At 35.4% G+C, this 23559-nt stretch overlaps 1 protein-coding gene across 1 annotated transcript; it reads left to right on the top strand.

Moving 5' to 3' along the window:
- The first annotated feature begins 22457 nt into the window (after window positions 1-22457).
- On the top strand, window positions 22458-23552 carry LOC136028520 (zinc finger protein 271-like). Its single transcript, XM_065706365.1, has one exon. It carries the CDS (start codon window positions 22458-22460, stop codon window positions 23550-23552), a length of 1095 nt encoding a protein of 364 aa, XP_065562437.1.
- Window positions 23553-23559: the final 7 nt, after the last annotated feature.

Genomic DNA, 23559 nt, shown 5'->3' with positions numbered 1-23559 from the left:
CCCCAACACCTAGTTGGTGGGGCGCTTCGCGCCCCCCCCGCGCGTAAGTCGTTACGCGCTATATTAGTTACGCTCTATTGTAGTTGTGTCCCTGTGTCCCACCTGTGAATAGGTCATTATTCTAATGATGTGTCCCTGTGTCCCGGTCGTCATTTATATTCCCTGTGTCCTGGTCGTCATTTGTGTCCCTGTGTCCCAGTTTGTAATTTCTCTTTGAGTGGCCCGGTCGTCATTTATATTCCCTGTGTCCCGGTCGTCATTTATATATCCCGCCTGTGCCCCCGGCGTCCCCGTTGTAGTTGTGTCCCTGTGTCCCGGTCGTCATTTATATTCCCTGTGTCCCGGTCGTGATTTGTGTCCGGGTGTCCCAGTCTGTAATTACTCTTTGAGGTTCCTGGTCGTCATTTGTGTCCCGGTTTGTAATTTCATCAGTTGACAAAGATGACGTCAGTCGACAAACAACTTCATGACGCATACAGCTCAATCCTTATAATGACGCCAGTCGACCAACATGACGTCAGTTGACACACAAACATGGCGTCACTCGACACACACAAACAAACAACTTATTTATATATATATATATATATATATATATATATATATATATATATATATATATATATATATATATATATATGACATATGTGATTGTATGGATGAGTAGGGTTAAGGCCTCATTCAAGTGCTGGTCTATATTAATCACTAATTTAGGAAAATAGTCTTCCTTTTCTCCTTCTGTCTCTTTTTTTGTTTTTTTTTCTTTTTTAATGTGTTTGTGCTGTTGCATTGGTGATTTCTCTTTTCGTTATATATATATACATATATATATATATATATATATATATATATATATATATATATATATATATATATATATATATATACATACATATATATATATATATATACTAGCTGTTGGGGTGGCGCTTCGCGCCATCCCAACAGCTAGTATATACCCAACACCTAGTTGGTGGGGCGCTTAAAATTTTTAAATTTTTAAAATGAAATTTGTATATTAATTCTTTTTTTTGGCTAAATGGCTTTCTCTTAGTTTTGATCAGACGATTTTGAGAAATAAGGGGTGGAGAAGGAGGCCTAGTTGCCCTCCAATTTTTCGGTTACTTAAAAAGGCAACTAGAACTTTTAATTTTTAACGAACGTTTTTATTAGTAAAAAATATACGTAATTTAAGAATTAACTTACGTAACAAACTTTCATAACCTTATATTTTTATTATGTATGCGAGGGGGTTTGTACCCTCGTTAATACCTCACTCTTTACACTAAATCGTAAGTTTTGTCCCAATTCTTTAAGAATGACCCCTGAATCAGAAAGGCCGTAGACTAAATAGTTGAAATTACTAAAAATACTTTAGCATAAAGAGCAAGGTATTTATCTCCTCCTAAAAACCTCGCTCTTTATGCTAAAGTATTTTTAGAACCCCTCATATGCGTAATAATCTCTGTTCGTTTTAAGTTTCAATGCTACTTCTTCCTTTCATTTGAAAAAACGTTTTCATGTTTATTTTTCATTGTTTTCTTATAGTAATGCTAGAGAATCCTGCGCCCTTATCATTGAATTTTTCTTCCCCCATGACAGATTCTGCCAAGGAAAGATCCTCCAACATAGCCCCCTCTCCTCAGCCCCACCCCCAAACAAAATAAAATCCCCCTGAAAACGTCTGTACACTTCCCAATAACCATTACTATATGTAAACACTGGTCAAAGTTTGTAACTTGCAGCCCCCCCCCAGGGATTGTGGGGGAGTAAGTCATCTCCAAAGACATAGGTATTATGATTTTCGACTATGCTGAACAAAATGGCTATCTCAAAATTTTGATTCGTTGACTTTGGGAAAAAATGAGCGTGGGAGGGGGCCTAGATGCCCTCCAATTTTTAGTCACTTAAAAAGGGCACTAGAACTTTTTATTTCCGTTAGAATGAGCCCTCTTGCGACATTCTAGGACCACTTGGTCGATACGATGACCCCTGGGAAAAAGAAAAAAAAACAAATAAACACGCACCCGTGATTTGTCTTCTGGCAAAAAATACGAAATTCCACATTTTTGTAGATAGGAGCTTGAAACTTCTACAGTAGGGTTCTCTGATACGCTGAATCTGATGGTGTCATTTTCGTTAAGATTCTACGACTTTTAAGGGGTGTTTCCCCATATTTTCTTAAATAAGGCAAATTTTCTCAGGCTCGTAACTTTTAATGGGTATGACTAAACTTGATTAAACTTATATATTTAAAATCAGCATTAAAATGCAATTCTTTTGATGTAGCTATTGATATCAAAATTCAATTTTTTTTAGTTTTGGTTACTATTGAGCCGGGTCGCTCCTTACTACAGTTCGTTACCACGAACTGTTTGATAAGTCAAATTTTGTTATCTTTTCACGGTCCCCAAATTATTATCCTTGGATTATGGAAATAACTACACCGAAGGGAATAGTTAAGCGGTCAAGTTCCGTTAAGTACCTTGGGATTATTATTGACGAAATTTTATCATTTTAGTACCATGTAAAAGCTATAAGTAGAATATTACCGCGGAATTTAGGGATTATCCGTAAACTAAAACATTTATTTCCTTCAAATGTTGTACGGTTATTATATTTTTCTCAGATTCATCCGTATATTTTGTATTGCTCGTCTGTATGGCTTGGGACATTCCCTGAATTCTTCGCCCAATCTGCGTACTCCAGAATAATGCCATTAGATCACTTTGTGGAATATGGAACCGGGATTCAGTCAGGTCAATGTACAGTATGCTAAATATAATGCCTGCAGCCGGATTGCGTGATTTTTACACTTGTTTTTATGTATAAGTACCATTATGGGTGCGTTCCAGAATGTTTTACAGGAATTTTCGGGATAGATCTAATGTTCATGATCATAGAACTCGAACAAGTGTAGATATTGAGGTTCCTCTCCTAGTTTCAATTAGGACTGCTTTTTCAATTATTTATAGAGGGGCTAAGCTATGGAATAAGCTTGTTCCAAGCATCAATGAATTGCCCATTAATCAATTTAAAGCCGTGCTGTGTGTGGGGTTTCTTGGTAGGTATACCTTTGAAATAGATTGAGGTTGATTGATTTAATATTGGAAATAATTGTTTATTTTTATTTTCTTTTTTTTTTGCTTCGGGATCATGATATTATGTTGTTTAATTGTGTATGAATTATTTATGCAATTTTTTTTTCTTGGTACCGTACACGGTTTCACCTTTCTGCTCATTTTAGATTAACTCATTGTTTTTTTTTGTTTTTTTTTCTCTCTTCTATTTTTTGTTCTTTTTTGTTAGTAACACACCCTCGCAAGCAACGCTTTTGGTGTGCTACCGATTGATTTTGTCTGTGTTATTTCCTTTGGTTAATAAATTAATACTACTACTATAAGAATGAATTTCTTGTTCAGTTACTTATCACTGCCAGGTTAAAAATTCAGCTGCCTCCCAGTTGAACAGGCACTCTTGATGTAGCCACTTTTTTTAATTTCGCATTCAAGTGTGTGAGTGGATTCAGCATACAATGTCTTCTGAAAGCTGGTTCCATAGATTGGCAACTCTCTGGCTGAAGAAGTGGCTTCTTTCTCTAGCAGTACAATGTGGCTTTGTAAGTTTCTTGGAATGTTCTCTAGTCACGTGATGCAACGGGTGGGCAAATCGATCAGGAATGGTATTTTTATGTATACTGAATGACAAACTGGCTATTATCAAGTATTTCTAGCTGTTCCTGAGTTTGAGCAGATTTACTAGGGTTTTGGACATGTCAGCTCAATCCTTATAAATCATCAGTTTGTGAAGTGGAAGCTTTGGTATTTTTTAATCCTGCTTTCTCGCAACTTCCCATCCTTGCTCTTCTGTTTGTTCTCGTCATTTTGCATAATCTTTTGTTTTCTAGAAAGAAGAAGCTTGGGGTTAGGCAATTAGTTGTTATTTTTCCTCCTGCTTTCTTGCAACTTCCCATCCTTGCTTTGTTGTTTGTTCTCGCAACTTTGCATAATCCTCGGTTTTCTAGAAAGAGGAAGCTTTGGGTTAGGCAATTAGTTGGTATTTTTTCCTCCTGCTTTCTCGCAACTTCAATCCTCTGCAATTAGCCTGGAATAAATTGCAGTTAGGGAACCCATCCTTGCTCTTTTATTTGTTCTCAGATTAGCATTTTTACAACATTAGGGATAAGGTTGAGAAGAGTTATTATTAGTAACTCAGAAAGTTGTTTAGCTTGGTGAATGCAATTTCAGAGATATATTTATATACCAAATTATATCCCTAATAGCTATTTTCAAGCTTCTAAGTCTTTACTTTTCCCTTTTTAAATTCTGACAGGGTTTTGGACTAGGTAGACATCCATGAAAATAAGCCCAAGCTTAAAAAACTCAAGCTTGCCTTATGTTAAATCCTGGGATAAACCTTACCTTAAGCATTTCCACACAACAAAGTGAAACTGCACCTGGACACGTCCCCTTGGGTAATGACATAGATACAAAAAATGGACAAACACAATATTGGCTCAAAAAATGTCCACAATGATGATCACATTAGCTGGAATGAGGTCATCCACTATACTTTCATTACGAATTTGGGAACTTCCCAGTTTAGTTTTCATGACTTACTTTTTGTTTTGTTTTCACTTAGAGACTTCTAAAGTGATTATGTGAATCCCAAAATTGTTTATGGGGCTACACTATATAGTGTTTTTGCAAAGAATCCAACTGTAAAAAGTTAAAATCTCACAAAGTGACATAATCTGCTTGATATTTGATCTCAGGAAACCCACAATTAATAAGTTTTACAGGCAGCAAAATACCACAATAAATTCATTTGTTTATTTACAACAAATAAATTAAATATGTGTTTACAATAAATAAATTTATTACAAACAGCAAATGAAAGAAGAAAGTTCCTCCTAATTAATTATTTATAAAAAGTGAGACCAACAGCTCACACACCTGCATAACTGGCTAAGAAATGTTTCCATATATAGAGGCATAGCAACAGGGTCGTCACTTATGGGGGGACCCCCCAATGGTTTGGTCACTTGGTAAAAAAAAAATACATAAAATCATGAAGTGAAGCCTCATGATTTTTCTGATGCCGCAAAAATTCTTTGTTCAGTTAAGTAAAGACCACGAAAATACTAACATTTCATCTACAGAAAGTTCGAATTTGGTCAATAAACACAGCAGTTTTACCAACTCATATCGTGAGTTTACACATGGTGCCACAATTTTCCATTTGGTTTCAACAAAGAGCATTAAAATAGTGACATGACATGTACTGAAATCTGAATCTCGGTTGGTAAATGCGGTTTTATCGACTCCTGCAGTGATTTTACGTATTGTATTCAAAACAGACATTGTGTTAATTATTGACAAAAAAAAACAGTCAGTAAAAATGACCAGCCAGTCGGTAAAGTCTCTTGCCCCCCCCCAAAAAAAAATTGGCTTGTAATGACCCTGTCTATTATATACTGTCAGCAAGTTCTATTGTTCCCACATTTCCCTTCATGGACTTGGATTCTCCCTATAATAAATACTAATTTCTCATAATAGACTAAAGAACTAACCCCTATCCAATACATCAAGAAAAAAAATTGCTGAACTTAATAAAATTAAATATAAAGGGTTGAGATCAACCTTATTGATGCATATGAATGCATCACAAAACTTATAGACAAAGGTCTTCTAGCGCATACTTTCTAGAAGCATTCAACAAGGAGTGCCACAGACTGCATATGAAGCTAGCAGCTACAAGAACTAATGCAGAAACTTTGGCTAGGTCATGCTTTTTCTGTGTAATAAGAAATAAACAGAAAAAGGGTTTAGTGAAAATGGACAAACATTTCTTTTGACATCTGTGGCAGAGTGCTTCAAGGCATAGTCCTTGCCCAAACTTCATTCAACAACTTCATTATTGACTATAAAGAGAAAACCCATTTTCAACAGAAAAACTATAAACAAGGCAACCCATTGTCAGTAGCCATGTTAAACAAGACCTGGGTCTAATAGTTGACAAAGACTTAAAAATTAATTTACAAGCTCAGACTGCTGCTGTAAAGGTTAGTTACACTCTCTGTATAATTAAGAAAACTTTTGGTATTGGCCCCCCTCTGTCATTTCTAAGCTTTTTGAAGGTTGAATCTGACCTAAACTAGGATTTTGTATGTTCATTACCAACCCAATAAATAAATCTAACCAAGGAACTCTAAAATCAGTTCAAAGGTGCACAACTAAATGCATCAAAGGTCTCAAAGAAATTTTATACCTCTCTCAGCTTGAACAACTGAATTTACCCAAACTGGACTATTGTCGCTAGAGAGGGGATATGACTATAATATTCAAGCTGAAACATGAAAAGTGGTTAAGGTCTAGATTAGGGGCTAATGAGAAAGAATAATACCAAATTATATACTTTCTAAAAGTTCTGCCACCAGTCACTTTTGTTTTTTTTATGCCTATTTTGTCACAGTTGATTCAATTCATGGGAACACAGGTCAAAACAAGAGAGGCAGGCACATCAACACTATGCTATTACGAAATTAAAAGATTTGTAAGGAAAAGAGGAACAACACTTAACTGAAAGTGGATAAAAGCAGAGCTGTGTGCTCTGTTATGTGTAGAACTGTAAGTAAGGAGCAAAACCCAGCCCAATAGTAACCAAAACTCTAAAAAATGGAATTTTGATATCAATAGATACAAAAAAAGAATCAGATTTTTATGCTGATTTTAAATATATTTGATGAATATAAGTTTCATCAAGTTTAGTCCTATTCATCAAAAGTTGAGAGTCGTAGAAAATTTGCATTATTTTCCAAAAAAAGGGGAGAAACTTCCCTTAAAAGTCATAGAATCTTAATGAAAATCATACCGTCATATTCAGCATATCAGAGAACCCTGCTGTAGAGGTTTCAAGCTCCTATCTTCAAAAATGTGAAATCTTGTATTTTTTTGCCAGAAGAAAGATGATGGATGCATGTTTATTTGTTGTTTTTTTTTCCTGGGGTGATTGTATCAACCCAGTTGTCCTAGAATGCTGCAAGAGGACTCATTGGAATGGAATTTAAAAGTTCTAGTACCCTTTTTAAGAGACCAAAAATAAGAGGGCAACTAGGCCCCCTCCAGTGCTCATTTTCCCCAAAGTCACTGGTTCAAAATTTTGAGATTTTTTTTCAGAATAGTCAAAAGATCTAATAACTATATCTTTGAGGATGGCTTAATCCCCCATGGTCCCCAGGAGAAGGGCCACAAGTTATGAACTTTACCCATTGTTTTACATATAGTATTGGTTATTGGGAAGTAAACAGACATTTTTTTTTTGGGGGGGGGGGGGGTCTGGTGAGAGGGTTATGTGGGTGGATCTTTCCATGGAGGAAGAAAATTTTCCGTGAAAGAGCATCAGATTTAACAGAATTATTTAAAAAAACAACCAGAAATTAAGTAAAAAAAAAGTTTTTCAACTGAAAATAAGAAGCAGCATTAAAGCTTAAAACAAGCAGAAATTATTATATATATAAGGGGGTTTGTCCTCTTGTCAATACCTCACTCTTTGTGCTCTTTAAGTTTTTTAGTAATTTCTAAAGATATATTTATTTTAATTTAACAGCCTTTGTAATTCCTGGGTCATTCTTAAAGAACTGGAACAAAATTCAAACTTTAGCATAAAGAGCAAGGTATTGAAAAGGGGCCAAACCCTTTTTTATATGTAATAATTTCTGTTTGTTTCAAGTTTTACTGTTTCTCTATAATTTCAGTAGAAAAAACTTGTTTTTTAAATTTAATTATGAAATAAGAATTGTTTCCTCTACATGTTTTCTTCTTGATCCCCCCAACTTTTACCTGAAAACTTATTTCAGATGTCTTTCAACCAAATAACTCCTGAATGTGCAACATTTGACCATTATATTCATTGGTCCTTTAGCCTATTAAATAAAAAAAACAAGTTTTTTCAACTGAAAGTAAGGAGAGACATCAAAACTTAAAACGCACAGAAATTACTTCGTATATGAAAGAGGCTGCTTGCTCATCAACGCCCCGCTCTTTACGCTAAAGTTTGACTCTTTCTCTCAATTCTTCTTTCTAAAACAGTAAAAAACTTTAGCGTAAAGAGCGGGGCGTTGATGAGGAAGCAGCCTCTTTCATATACGAAGTAATTTCTGTGCGTTTTAAGTTTTGATGTCACTCCTTACTTTCAGTTGAAAAAAACTTGTTTTTTTTTATTTAATTTCTGAACGTTTTTGAATCAATGCATGTTTTGATTTTGGCTCTCCGCAGAGGAATAATCAAAACGAAATTTGCATATTTTTTTTTGGCTCAATGGCTTTCTCATAATTTTGATCGAATGATTTTTGAGAAAAAAAGAGCGGGGGACGAAGCCTAGTTACCCCCCGATTTTTTGGTTAATTAAAAAGGCAACTAGAACTTTTAATTTTTTACGAATCTTTTTATTGGTAAAAGATTTACGTAACTTATAAATTAGCTTATGTAAAGAACTTTTGTATTCTCATGTTTTTATTACATATATGAGGGGATTCGCCCCATCGTCAGTACCTCGCTCTTTACACTAAAGCTTAAATTTTATCCCAATTCATTAAGAATGACCCCCTGAATCACAAAAGCCGTAGAATAAGTAGTTGAAATTACCGAAAATACTTTAGCGTAAAGAGCGAGGTATTAGAAGGAGGTGAGCCCCTCATATGGGTAATAATTTCTGTTTGTTTTAAGTTTTATTGCTGTTCCTTACTTCCAGCTGAAAAAGCTTTTTCACTTTTATTTTTTAATTGTTTTTTTTTAAGTAATGCTAGTAAATCCTGCTCTCCCTTCATGGAAATTTTCTTCTCCCATTACAAATTCTCGAATGAAAGTTCCCCCAGCATATCTCCCTCTTCTCAACCCCTCCCCCAAACCAAAAAAATCCTCCTGAAAACGCCTGTATACTTCCCAATAACCATTACTATATGTAAGCACAGGTCAAAGTTTGTAAATTGTTGCCCCTCCCACGGGGACTGTGGGGGAGTAACTCTTCCCCAAAGACATAGTTATAAGGTTTTTCGACTACGCTGAATAAAATGGCTATCTCAGAATTTTGATCCGTTGACTTTGGGAAAATAATTAGCGTGGGAGGGGGCCTAGGTGCCCTCCAATTTTTTTGGTCACTTAAAAAGGGCACTAGAACTTTTCATTTCTGTTAGAATGAGCCCTCTTGCAACATTCTAGGACAACTGGGTCGATACGATCACCCCTGGGGAAAAAAACACGCATCCGTGATCTGCCTTCTGGCAAAAAATGCAAAATTCCACATTTTTGTAGATAGGAGCTCGAAACTTCTACAGTAGGGTTCTCTGATACGCTGAATCTGATGGTGTGATTTTCGTTAAGATTCTATGGCTTTTAGGGGTGTTTCCCCCTATTTTCTAAAATAACGCAAATTTTCTCAGGCTCGTAACTTTTGATGGGTAAGACTAAACTTGATGAAACTTATATATTTAAAACCAGCATTAAAATGCGATTCTTTTGATGTAGCTATTGGTATCAAAATTCCATTTTTTAGAGTTTTGGTTACTATTGAGCCGGGTCGCTCCTTACTACAGTTCATTACCATGAACTGTTTGATACACTGAGGAACAAATATTGTAATTTCCTCTTCTGTAGAAAGTGCTATAAAGTTTAACAAAAGACAATATTGTGTTTCCTCTAACCATGGAAAATAATACAAAGTTTTCTGTAAGACTTTTTATACATCAATTATAGAGAAGTATTAATAAAGTTATACTGATAACTTTTAGGTTTTCCCTTTAATATAGCCTATATGACCCTCAAAAATGTCATAGAGAAAAAATTATACTATCCTACTGATACACAGGGAAAACAACACAAAACCATACAGATGGCTTTTTATACATGATTTCATTTATAGAGTAACCTAAATAAAGCAATTACCTTAATTTACACTTTGGAGCAAATTATTGCAAGAACTGTGATGCCATAGTTGATGATGGCAATAGATCTGGTCATTGCATTAAGTTCAAGCAACAAACCATCAGGACTAGAGTGCTGGAGAGATACAATATAAGCCCTCTCAGTAACAGTGATCACATGGTAGGTGTGGTTCAAGAACCATTCTCCAGCAATTTAGAGTTGGTACCACTGCACAACAGCAACTTCAGATTGATTGTGCAAGACAGTTGTGTATGATAAGCTGCATCATCCTCCAAGCTGACTCTCTATTGTCTTCCAAGAGTGTTATGGTAGTGAGGACTAGGAGGGATTTTCCCAGTGGAATATCCATTGTTTGGCCTCCTTTTCCTTATCAAGCCTCTTTTGAATTCCTCAGGGAAGGTTGCAAAAATTATCTTTTGGCTTAGTTGGTTCTAATTGTTCACCAATTGCTGACCAAAAAAATCTAATTAGACCATATTGTTAACAGTGGATTTGAACAGCTTCTTGGAAAGTTCTTGTGTAATATAGGTGACTTTTTACCTTTTTTTCTTCTTCATAATGAGGAAAAAAATAATATTGTCTTTTGTTTGACTTTATACTGTATTCTAAAAAGTAGTAAATTACAGTGGGTAAAATTCTAGTGAAGCTACTTTCTGCTATCTTGGAAAGGGATTAGGTTAGGAAAACGAAACTTTTAGTAATGAGTCTACAGCCAAAAACATATCCTGGAAGATGATTGCCAAGCTTCCACATTAGCCCTCTTTTGATTTCTAAGTCTTAGAAATTTGGTTCTCTTTCTACAAAATATGTTAACTAGGATTATTGTGTATATTATGAAGTAATAATTGTTTTTTTTAACACATTTCCTTATGTACTGGTCAAACTGTAGGTTTATAGCTTTTCTTGTACTTTACTTAAGCAGAAGATCTATTTTACAGGGTATCATTATTAAAACCCAAAAGGTTTTTGAAGGTCAGGACCCTCTAGAGGGAGAAGGAGTGAAGGTAAGGTTCAAGTTCAAGTTAATTGACTTCTTGCTATCTCAGAAAGGGTTTAGGTTAGGAAAATGAAACTTTCAGGGATGGGTCTACAGGCTAAAGTATTTTAAAGTACCCACTTCCACTCCTTCTTCCTCTAGAGGGCTGTGAAATTTGCCTACATGAAAGGTCCTTACCTATTGGAATTTTGACAAAACAACATTTTACCTTAATTTTCAGTTACTAGTTGCTTTTTCTCTGCCTTTAGTTCTGAAATTGCAATTTGTGTTATTCCAGTAGAATCTTGAGCCATTTCAGTTTTTTTTTCCAAAATTTAGGAAATGTATTTGCATATCTTTAAAACCTTATAAAATGGAATTGAGCAAAGTTATGAAGCTGAAAACAATTTTGTTGTACTTCAATTAAGCAGAAGATCTATTTTACAAGGTTTCACTTTTATAACACACATATTTTTAAAGGTCATCAAAGGTCAGGGCCCTCTAGAGGGAGAAGGAGTGGAGGTAGTTGCTTCAAAATACCTTCCCGGGACATACTTTAGTCTGTAGATTCCTTCCTGAAAGTTTCATTTTCCTAACCTAAACCCTTTCTGAGATAGCAAGAAGTCAACTAACTAGAATTTTACCGCTGTAATGATATAGCCTATGTTCTTCAAATTTTAGAGGACTGTAAGTTAAAGGCTAAGCCTACCTTTGTTGGAAGTCAAGACCAGTATTTGGCAAGATTCTATTTGAGAAGATTATTGATCATAACAGTAACAAAAATACGACCATACCACACGCGCATGGTCCGTTTAAGCGTACTTGGTTTAGTATTTGGTCAATTTTTAAACTTTTTCTCTCTAGTTATCTCCGACTTAGCACCAATCTTTCGAATCACACACGGCAAGAAGGCCGTCCTGGTTATGTAGGCTTTGCGCCAGTCTTTCAAAACAAATACGGAGTAAAGGCTCACTTTTGTCGGTTCATCTGCCTTTTTTTTCAGAATCCTCATTATTATCTCCCAGACAACAAGGAAAAATATTGCGCGAAAGGGCTACTTTTTGGACATTCAATGTAGAAAATAACCATGATGAAATAGTGTTAAAATAGTATTTCCGTGCTATAAGCGAACACTTTGTATGTGATAGCGTATGAATTAAAGCGTATGATCAATTTGATGAAGTTAGAGCGTAAAAATAAAATCGGGAAACAAGAAACACAATATTCTGTGGGTCCCAGACATGAGAAGTATCAAACAGATGTCCACCTGAGCGATTTCCTGGCAAATGAATAAATTTGGTGTCAGTGCACGTCTGTCTTCATTTTCTTCCAAAGATACTCGCATCATAGTCAAATGCAAGCTTTTTTTTACACTGTTTGATCCTCTCAAAAGAGTTAGAAGATAATTAAAATTAATTTGTGAAATAATCATACAATTTTTATTTTTATGTGTCAGTTATAATCTTATGATCGCCTAAAAAATCTTAATAAACATGTAAAATTTCGTCGTTCAATAGGCGTGGTAACTGATTTTGAACATATAGTACTATAACTCCGAAAAGTTTCAAACTACTTGTAAGGTCCTACCCTTTATTTGACATTGCAGCATAGGCCAAAGGGAATAATTTCACCGACGTCACGACTGGGCTCGTCACGAGTCAGCCAATAACCAGTTTGTATAAAATCGTTTCTTATCTTGATTGTTTTTTCATTACTTATGTTTTTGCTGAGCATTATGTCGTTGATAATCTTTACTAATATAACCAAGTGAAAAATTTACTCGTTTTCGCATTGAGTCATGTTGAAGCTTATGCTTTGCTTGCTGTTGCCTATCAAATTAGAAGTTGTTGCGTTAATCTAGCTTTAATAAGGTTTCATATGTCTACCTGTCAGCGAAAAGTTCATGTATCGAGTGGGGGAGGCGTAGATTGGGCCCAATTAATACTTTGAATTATGTAGATTGAAATTCTTTATAGGATCCCAGCTTAACATGAGTAACATGGCGGTCTTTTCTGCTAAAATGAATCCAGAAACAACAGGCAGAATTAGAAGTCATCGTCCTTGGGTTTTAATGGATCTCTCCCGCTTTTGCAGGCATGTTTTGGGATTTTTAAAACAATTTTCAGAGAAACCATGATATCAAAATTTTATTCAAAACCATTGGGAATGATGAAGTCCATGGGGAAATTAAAAATGTCAAAGGAGGGCTGCCTTCTGATCGTTTTTTACCCTTAAAAAGGCAACAGAACTTTTAATTTCCTAGCAAATTATTTCCTCCCAAAAATCTACAATCACCACTCTATACGAAGTAGCAGGAGAAAAATGCACCGGGTTTCACATTGCTATTTGTTAAGTTTATGATACTGCATTGACTCTGAAACTTAAATAAATATTTTACTTAGTTTTCAATGCTACGAGAAAAATTAAGGGTTTAAAAAAAGTTATTAAGGTAGTTTAAGGGGAGCGGGGGAGTAACAGTCATGCTACTATCCTCAAAATATCTGCTATTTTTAGGTCTAATTTATTCATTCTTATTAATTTGTGTTAGTTTTAACTTTGAGTTGAAAATATATTGCGTTGAAGAACAACGTTAGTTAATATGTCAATACATTAATATGTATTCCTTTATCAGTGGAGCTGATATTTTGCAACGGCAAAAATAGAGCTCCAATAAAAAAATGTGTAAGCGGGCCCTTAAATCCTTAAATGAAGAAGGAAGGCTCTCCTAATGGTGACAAAACTAAAAATCGTTTTCAAGGTAAAAGCAGAAATCGATTTCTTAGCCCATTAAAAAGTATAAATAGTAAGCAAAAAAAACTGACCTAACTTCAAAGCAAACTTCTTAAAGATCTCTTTACGCCAGATTCATGTACAGCTTAAGAGTATCTTCTTCAGTATTGAAGTTGGACTGTTCTGTATCTTCTAAATTTCTGAGAAATTATTCTGGAAAAACCTCAAATAGGAATTAAAAAAAAAATAATCTTTGTCTGCAGCTCAGTAATGGCAAGTTGAGTCTGGAATTTTTAACTGGTATGGGGACTTGTGAACGAAGAGGAAAATTTTTCCGAAGTTTGAAGTGTTTTTGGTATTTTAAGGAAAATAGAAAATCTTTTGAGAACCCAATAAAACCTATGCGGCACAGAAAAAAAGGTCACAGAACTAATGCAATTATAGCAATAACATTTTTTTTTCAATTTCAATCAAACATATTCAGAGAAAAGTTTAATGCACTATATCCACTTTTTTTTAAAAACTGGGATCAATTCAATTTTTTAGGAGTAAAAAAAAACCATGACCTTATATAATCTCGTTACAATATACTTAAGAAACAGTAGTTGGATCTCAACCAAAATCAGTGTAGATTGAAAATGGCGTCATAATTGTGCTTTTTGATAGTCTTAACCTATTCCACATGTGTATGGGACAGGGAAAGGGATATTTATCAACATATAATCATTTGTGGATAATTGACTCAAACAGAAAATAACGGGATTGAAAAACTTCTGCCCTTGTCGGGATTTTTACCAGTTCTTATCTAATCCTGCTTTATTGGGTAATGGGGGGAGAGTGGTGGTAGGGGGGGGGGGTGAAGTTTACAGCTGATGTCTAAGTACTAAGTAGCAGTTTTTGGCGTTAAGATAAAAACCTGATACAGGATAGAATTCCTAAATTTTGTTGTCAGGTAATCTTATCTGAACACATTTTTTGATCTTAAGTAATTTGAGGGGGTGTAACAGCTATTGCTTTAGTTTATCTTCTGGGGAATCAAAGACCGATCAAACTTCTCTGTCTTTGCATTAGGAGGTATTGTGATGGGTAGCAAAATACAAGTGAACAGACTATCTACCGAAAATGGGCTCCAAATTTCAAAAAAAAAATTATTCACAAGTAGCAGCTATTATCCTTGGTATACATTTCCCAAGCTCATGACTGATCCAGCTTGTAAGGGGAAAATAAAAGGCTAGGGATCCTGAATTCTACCGTAAGACATAGATTCCTAGTTATTCCTTTATATGATATCTAACTGATCTGATCCATGTTGAGGTTGAGGGGGGGGGTATCAAAGTATTTTTAATGAGCCTAATTACTAAAATGACTGGACAGATTCTTTTAACTGAACCGGTCAATAGCTATATTTGTGGAATCAGGTGATTTCGCTCGAGCAGGGAAAAGCTAAATTCTTATCAACCACATTCATAAGAATGACCTAAGAGATTTCAACCAGATCCGCTAAGGATTTATGGCTAGAAGTTTTGTTACGACTTTAGAAGGCTTACACTCAATCCGATTGACATTATCAAACGTGTTGCTTCGACGGTGTGATTCATAGTTAGTGTTGCTGCACTACTTCCCGGGGCCTTTGTTTAGTTTTATCTGTTTTAGCTTTAGTTTTTTAATTCATACCAATTTTGGTTCATTTTCCGTTTGGCAATCTGACTGGAAAGGGTTTTCCAGAATCAATATTTCAACAAAGAAGAAGAGTCGATCATTAGAAGTTAAGGACACGTATTTCTACAAGTGTCTCAATCCCACCAAAGTTGATTTATAAAATTTCCTGAGCTTGATAATTATAAATCTTGGGCTCGTTTTTAGATATAGATAATTGCGTAGGAGCCCTGCACTTGTTCCTCTTTCGTGACAACGGGAAGAAATTTTCATCAAGCTGGGCTTCTTTTTCGTAAAGTACCAAAGACATCAAAAGTAACCCTGCTTTTGGTTTAAAACATATTTACTTAAGTATATTAGAACTGTTGCAGTCCCGTTTCCTATGGTCGTTCATAGTTGCATTCACTTATTTTCTTTCACCTCCTTTTCACTATGGTTCGTCATTAACAACCATGGGGTGGATAAACAGCATGAGTGTGTTTTACTGCTACTGTTACTACTAACAACTCAATGCAGCACCAAGCCGCATAAGACCAGCAATGCTAAGTATGCTCCTTATCCATCCCAATCTATCCAAAGACTCCCTTTTTGCACCCTCCCAAGGAAATCCTATTTCCCTTAAATCCTTTCTTACATCCTCCCACCCCGCTCGTGGACGACGCGCTTTCTGTTTGGCTCTAGACGGCTGTCCGGCAATCTGTCATTCTTCATCCGCAGAACTTGGCTTAGCCACCTTATCCTTTCTCTCATTATTGCTCTAGAAAGCGGGACTAAGCTACATTTTTCGTTCAGCTCACTATTTGGGATACGGTCAGTCAGACAGGTACCTAAAACGATCCGTAAATGGTTTCTCTGGAAAATATCTAGGAATTTCTCTTCCGTTTTTTTTCTGATCGATTTATCCGCCTGATATTAACCTTCCTGGGTGCAATTCGTTAAAGAAATCGCAACAAATACTTATCTTGCAACTTGTCACCGCCTTTCTATTGACAAATAGGCGAATAATAGCATTAGTCACATGGACTATACTGCGATCATAGCTTATTCATATACCCCTACAGGTGTGCCATATTTCACAATTACTGTCCCTTTTTGTTTTATGCGTGTAATTTCATATGAATTTTTTTTTATTTTGAAAATGTCGAATTTTGTTTATATGTGACGTCATTTTCCTAAGTAATCCTGCATTTTTCCGGGGTTAACTGATGTAACTTATCCGACAACTATTCCATACCTTTTCAAGTTGAAATCTTTTTAACCTATGACGTTATGCATGATTTGTGAAACTCTAAAGATAAGCAATCGGGTATGTCGGACACTTGGAATGCTCGAACGCGCTACATGCCATACATTTCTGACCAGGGAGACTGATCAACAAGACTGTGAAGCATGCGATTTACTTACCTTCATACTGAAAATAAAACAACATGTAATAATTATCATGTAATGCCTTGTACTATATAGCGTTGAAAAAATTAAGGTCATGTAGTTCAGAACTTTATCAAATGACCCCAAGAGTAAAAAAAAAGGTAGAGGATACAGCACTAGACCCTCAAATGCTAAACCGACAGTGTTGATCTCCGTTTCAAGGCCTTTCAGCCAGGAAGTGCAATGGTGGGTTGGGGCCGGCCATCCTGCGCTTTCGTATAATCTTCCTGCTTACCCTCCCTAGATTTTTCCAGGTACCCATTCAAAGCTTGGCCGACCCTGGGTGAGCTTACAGAGACACCACTGACCCCCATCTCAAACCAAATAACTGGCCACTGCAGGTATTGAACCCTGTATTGTATTGTATCAGATTAATGACGCTTCTTGACTACTAATGTCCCCACGACGGCCCTGCAGTGCATTGCTGCAGCATGATTCAATCTCTGGGTCCCATATTACCAAGCTAAGGTCAAACCCACTGCGCCACCACAGGACGGTATTGAACCCTCGCCCTTCAGACAAAGGATTTCAAACCTAACGCACCAACCCCAAAAGTACTTTTTCTCTAACCATTTGTGTTTGCCAAACTCTTGGTAATATGACTCTGGGACCAACTTTTATTAATGCATAAAATATCCAATCTTTTTTTTGCTTCATTAAGCTTAATTTTGTCAAAATGATAAGAATATTAAGGAAATATAAGTTTTGCATAAAGATAAATATTAAAAGATTTGTAAATGCTGCCATACTTCGCCAAACAGACGTGTCTTGAAGTTCCTACTCTCCTGGAAACAGGTTTCCAAAGTATCTTCTTCTATCTAATTTAGATTTGTCTATTCGTAATTATAAACTCTTTCAAAGGAAAATATAACCGATCTGTTAGCTGGTAAGGTTGATTGGCTCACCAACTTCTTTTTCCAACCTAAAAATGGAATACTAAGGAATTTTGGTTATGTTTGTTTTAATTGATGATTACTTTTTCTGTTGACTAGTAAAGATTTTTTTTCACATTTTCACAGTATCTTTCATAGTCCTTGGTTTTGTATAATATTTTTCTGGAGTTTTCTGGTGAAATTCGGGCATTTAAGACACAACCCCCCCCTAAAAGAAAATCTATTTTTAGAAAGTTTTCCATTTGCATTTCCTTTTTTAGCGAATCCGATCAACAGTGGATGAGAAACAGCAGAAGCAACTGAAAATGGACCTAGACGTTGTTATGAATAGCAGCAACTGCCCATACATAGTACAATTTTATGGAGTGCTATTTAAGGAAGGGGATTGTTGGATATGTATGGAAGTGATGGACTCCTCCTTTGATAAATTCTATCGTTTTGTCTACGAAAGATTAAAGGACAGGATTCCTGAAGTTGTATTGGGAAAAATAGCCCTGGCTGTGAGTCTTATTTCATTTTCAATCTATATATATAAAAATAAGTTGTCTGTGGATGGATGGATGGATGGATGTGTGGATGGATGTGTCAGGTGACGTCACCTGAAAAAACTGGATTAGGTGACGTCAAAACTGAAAAAACTAAAAAAAGGCAAAAACTACAAAAAAAACTAAAAACTAATAAAAAAAATAAAAAAGCTAAAAAACTAAAAAAACTATAAAGGTAAAAACCAATAAAAAACTAAAAAAAAAACTGAAAAAACTAAAAAAAGGCAAAAACTACAAAAAAAAACTAAAAACTAATAAAAAAAGTAAAAAAGCTAAAAAACTAAAAAAACTAAAAAAACTAAAAAAAGGTAAAAAACTAAAAAAAAATAAAAAATAAAAAAAAACTAAAAAAAAGGAAAAAACTGAAAAATAAGCTAAAATAAAGGTAAAAACCAATAAAAAACTAAAAAAAAAAAGGAAAAAACTAATAAATGACGACACTCAAAGAGAAAGCGACCAGGACAAAAAACTAAAAAAAAAGGCAAAAACTACAAAAAAACTAAAAACTAATAAAAAAAATAAAAAAGCTAAAAAACTAAAAAAACTAAAAAAAGGTAAAAAACTAAAAAAACTAAAAACTAAAAAAAAACTAAAAAAGGTAAAAACTAAAAGAACTAAAAAAGAAAAAAATAAATGACGACACTCAAAGAGAAAGCGACCAGGACAAAAGGAATGTTCGATTAGCAATCAACAAAGCACCGGGACACAGGGAGTATAAATGACGACCAGGACACAAGTAAAAAAAAAAATTAACAAAACTAAAAAGAAGGTAAAAACTACAAAAAAACTAAAAAGAAAAAAAAACTAAAAACTAATAAAAAAACTAAAAAATCTAAAAATCTAAATAAACTAAAAAAGAAAAAAAAAGGAGAAAAATAAAGGAGAAAAACAAAACTAAAAAACGAATGTATATACAGACCGGTACACCGGGATACAAATGACGACCGGGACACAGGGAATATAAATAACGACCGGGACACAGGGACACAACTACAACGGGGACACCGGGGGAAACAGGGGGATAACCTGACAATCTATTTATATGCAAAGACAATGGGACAGCAAAGAATGTTGTATATTCGCAAGTTTTACGTAGTTAAAACCATATATATATATATATATCTATATTCACAGGTGGGACATAGGGACACAACTACAATGGCGCGTAACTATTATGGCGCGTAACGACTTACGCGCGCGGGGGGGCTTGGGGGGGGCGCGAAGCGCCCCCACCAACTAGGTGTTGGGGTGGCGCGAAGCGCCACCCCAACAGCTAGTAATAAATATAATCGTGATAATGAAATATTTCTAACTACAAATATTATATGTCACAACATTTGTAACAACAAATATTATAATATTGTGATGAATTAATAAATGAGTCGTGATAACAAATAGTATTTTCAAGATCAATGATACTGATTTTGAATTTACTAAAATAAATATCTATATAGAAGAAAAAAATCAATTTTTTGGGGTTCACCTGAAAACAAACAGTCGTGCATTCAAGACGAGTGATTTCCATGGCCGACTATAGAAGAGAGCGTAAAAGTAATCAATGAAAATAGTATTTAGAAATGATAAATAAGGACAATATGATAATAATAATATAAATGGTTATAATGGCATAAACTCTGTCCAGGGGCAACTTGCTACTTACCATGTCTGTACTTTGCTGTCAATGTTGAATTTTTGTTTTTGCCCACTTACAAGGAAACTAGTGAAGAATGGGGCCTAACCCATAGTAGGCCTATTTTGTTTAAGACACCTCCTGCATAGTGGCTGGCGTCAAGAACTTCCTTAGCCAGTCCTTCTATCTTGTCTCGGCTCTATCTTTTGGGTGCTACTGAGCATGAGATGATGGGTCGAAGTCATGCATAATTCGAGCAAGAGCGGCGGCTGCATCCGAAGGATTTATCAAACCTTAAGCAACAATTAAGTTGAACTAAGTCTAGCAAATCAAACGGAACATGCATTAAATGAATTTTACTCAAAGAAAAGACTGTAGGACAACAAGAATCCTACTTAAGGCCTAGTCATAATATTATTTTATTAAGACATAGATTTGGGCTTGAGCTAATTTGATCCAATCAGGATTTTTCAGCCAATCAGAAATTTCTGATTGGTCTTGATTAGCGCTAGTTAAATCTCTGTATTAGTAAAATCTTATTTCGAATGGGCCTATGCCTTATTATTTTCTTTGAGTTCTCATTGAAATTCACAAAATTGATTATTTACCATTTTATTGTCTAAATTGTTTCTCATTTCTTCATAAAAGGTGTATAATAAGAGTCCTAATAAGGTGTCTACAATAAGGTCTATAATAAGAGTCTACAATAAGAGGTGTAGCTCATTCCTTAACTGAAACCCGAATCACTTACTACTTACTATGGGCTAGAGTTTGTTGTTGATACCAATGAGACCTACATAATTACCATGACAAATCCCCATTAATTTTAAATTATACCGATCCTTTACATAATTACCATGGCATGCGGTCGCTCTCCACTTTATCCTCGGTCTGTTCTTTACTATTTGCTTGGTACTATTGACTAGAGCTCGTTGTTTACTGCAATTTTTTGTTATATCATCTTGCTTATAATGATGTATTTTATTTCTTCAGTAAACATCATCTGTAGTCAAAATTACAAACAGAATAAAGCCCTTGGCTTTTTCTTAATTTGAATGGTAAGAGACAACCTGGCTACAACCTACGATTATGACGTCATTGATCGATCTTGTACATAAATGCAGCTTTTCGTAAAAAGTGATTGTATTTTAAAAATTAATTTTGTTAATTACAAAATGTTCTTAAGCACATCAATTTCCTTTAAAATGAGCCATGAAACAGCTCTCTATGATGTTCCGGTGCTAAGCTATCTGAGAGGGAAAAAAGATGTCTTATATGCGGAATTCCATAGTTGAAGCAACTTATCTTGTTCTTCAAGCCAACAGATTTTCCTCATTATTCAAGCCAAGGAACGGTAAGTTTCCTATATAGAGGGTTTCGGACAAGACGGTTCTAATAGTGTACTTCTTGTTTTGATGTGACACTATTTTAAGGAGTTATGGGCTGTTATTATTTTTAGCGTTGGACGTCATCGTCTCTTACTAGGTTATTAGCTACCGCTAGCTCCCCTCCCCATCTGGAGCGTTTTTAGCATTACCCATGTAAAATTAGACAAGGTGACAGATGATTGAACAACTAAAGAAAAAGACATGGAACAAGAAACAGCGAAAATCCCATTGAATTGCAAAGGAAAACATTCCACAACAAAATCTGCGGTTAGATGATAAAGGAAAATTAAGGTATGGAACAAGAAACAGCAAAAATCACATTGAATCGTAAACGACAATATTGCATAAAGAAATCTGCGGTTAGAAGACAAATTAAAATTTCAGTGGAATGAAGGAACGTGTCTCTTTTATGAGTGTTTGAGTCTGTGAAGGATAAACAGAAAGGAGGAACCGGTTTTCAGGATCTATACAATGTGTCGCGGTTTTTTCTTTACTGGGTTTCAGCTATATATGATGAAACTTACATAGTCTCTATTAATAATAAACTATATCGATCTGTGAACTGAGAAGGAAGTACAAGAAAAAAAAGATGCCGTATATGCAGAATATCGTAGTTCAAGCAACTTACCTTGTTTTCCAAGCCAATAGATTTTCCTCGTTATTCAGGCCAAGGGACGGTAAGTTTCCTGTATAGGGGTATCGTACAAGGCGGTTCTAATAGTCTACTTCTTGTTTTGATCTGATGCTATTTTCAGGAGTTGGCGCTATTACATTTTTTGTATTGGACGTGATCTCTCTTACTAAGTTGCTAGCTACCACTGCAACCCGGACAATTCTCAAAACCTCTTCTCGTAATTAGAACAGAATTTTCAGATGAATCTCTTTACGATCTTCCAAATAATGTCACATGGGAAATATTTGTCACTTTTGTTTTCTTAAAAACCTTTTTTATTTTGAATATTATGATGGTTTGTTTTTTACTAGACTACAACTACTGCTACAGCTATGGTAATTAAGTAAAATTGACTCGTAATAAACGATGATTCAAATTAAAAAGAACGAAGTTAAAATTATTTAATGTACCACTGTATAATCAAAATCATTAAAGTAAAGAATTATTCCTTTTGTCATGAAATCTAAAACAGTTTAGCGCAACAGCTTAGTTTGAGCAGATACTTTTTTTTTCTTTTAATTCATCCTTGCCATGGCATCTCAACTTTAGCTTGAAGCCCTAAGAAAATGATGTCAGTCAATATTTGAATCCTCAAAGATGAATTCAAAAAATGAACAAGCCTCTCATCATGCGATAATTTTTGCAAATGAAACCAATCAGTCAAATCTTTTTCAAACGGACTGTACTGAAACTCAGCTATCGAATAAAAAAACCTTATCAGCAGACAGTTTAGATGAAAATCCAGCCACAAAGAAGCTAACTAACCAGCTAAAGAAACTACCAGACGAAAATGAAGAGGACGGAGCAAATCAGAAGAATGAAACATCTTTTCAAAGTGACGAGGAACTATCTATAAGCAATAATCTTGTGAGACACCTGATAGTTCAAACCGATGAACATCAAACCATCCACACCGGTGAAAAACCATTTAAGTGTAATACACATAATGAGAGCTTTTTTCAAGAAAGTCATCTCGTTCGACATGCGAAGATAGACACTGGTGAAAAGCCGTTCAAGTGTGAGATATGCAAGCGCAGTTTTAATAACAAGAGAAATGTTGCCATACACATGAGAACCCACACCGGTGAAAATCCATTCAAGTGTGACGTATGCAAGCGCAGTTTTAATCAGAAAAGTAATGTTGCCGTACACATGAGAACCCACACCGGTGAAAAGCCATTCAAGTGTAACGTATGCAAGCGCAGTTTTAATCAGAAGAGTAATGTTGTCTTATACATGAGCACCCACACTGGTGAAAAGCCGTTCAAGTGTGAGATATGCAAGCGCAGTTTTAATAACAAGAGTTATGTTGCCAGGCACTTGAGAACCCACACCGGTGAAAAGCCATTCAAGTGTGACGTATGCCTGCGCAGTTTTACTAAAAAGAGTAATGTTGCCATACACATGAGAACCCACACCGGTGAAAAGCCATTCAAGTGTGACGTATGCAAGCGCAGTTTTAATCAGAAAAGTAATGTTGCCATACACATGAGAACCCACACCGGTGAAAAGCCATTCAAGTGTGATGTATGCAAGCGCAGTTTTAATCAGAAGAAAACTCTTGCCATACACATGAGAACCCACACCGGTGAAAAGCCATTCAAGTGTGACGTATGCAAGCGCAGTTTTAATAACAAGAGTAATGTTTCCAGGCACTTGAGAACCCACACCGGTGAAAAGCCCTCAGTGTGACGTATGC

This window comes from Artemia franciscana, chromosome 6, assembly GCF_032884065.1.
Source record: "Artemia franciscana chromosome 6, ASM3288406v1, whole genome shotgun sequence".
Taxonomy (NCBI): domain Eukaryota; kingdom Metazoa; phylum Arthropoda; class Branchiopoda; order Anostraca; family Artemiidae; genus Artemia; species Artemia franciscana.
Note: the sequence above shows the minus strand (reverse complement) of the source record. Positions and strands in the feature narration are given on the sequence as shown.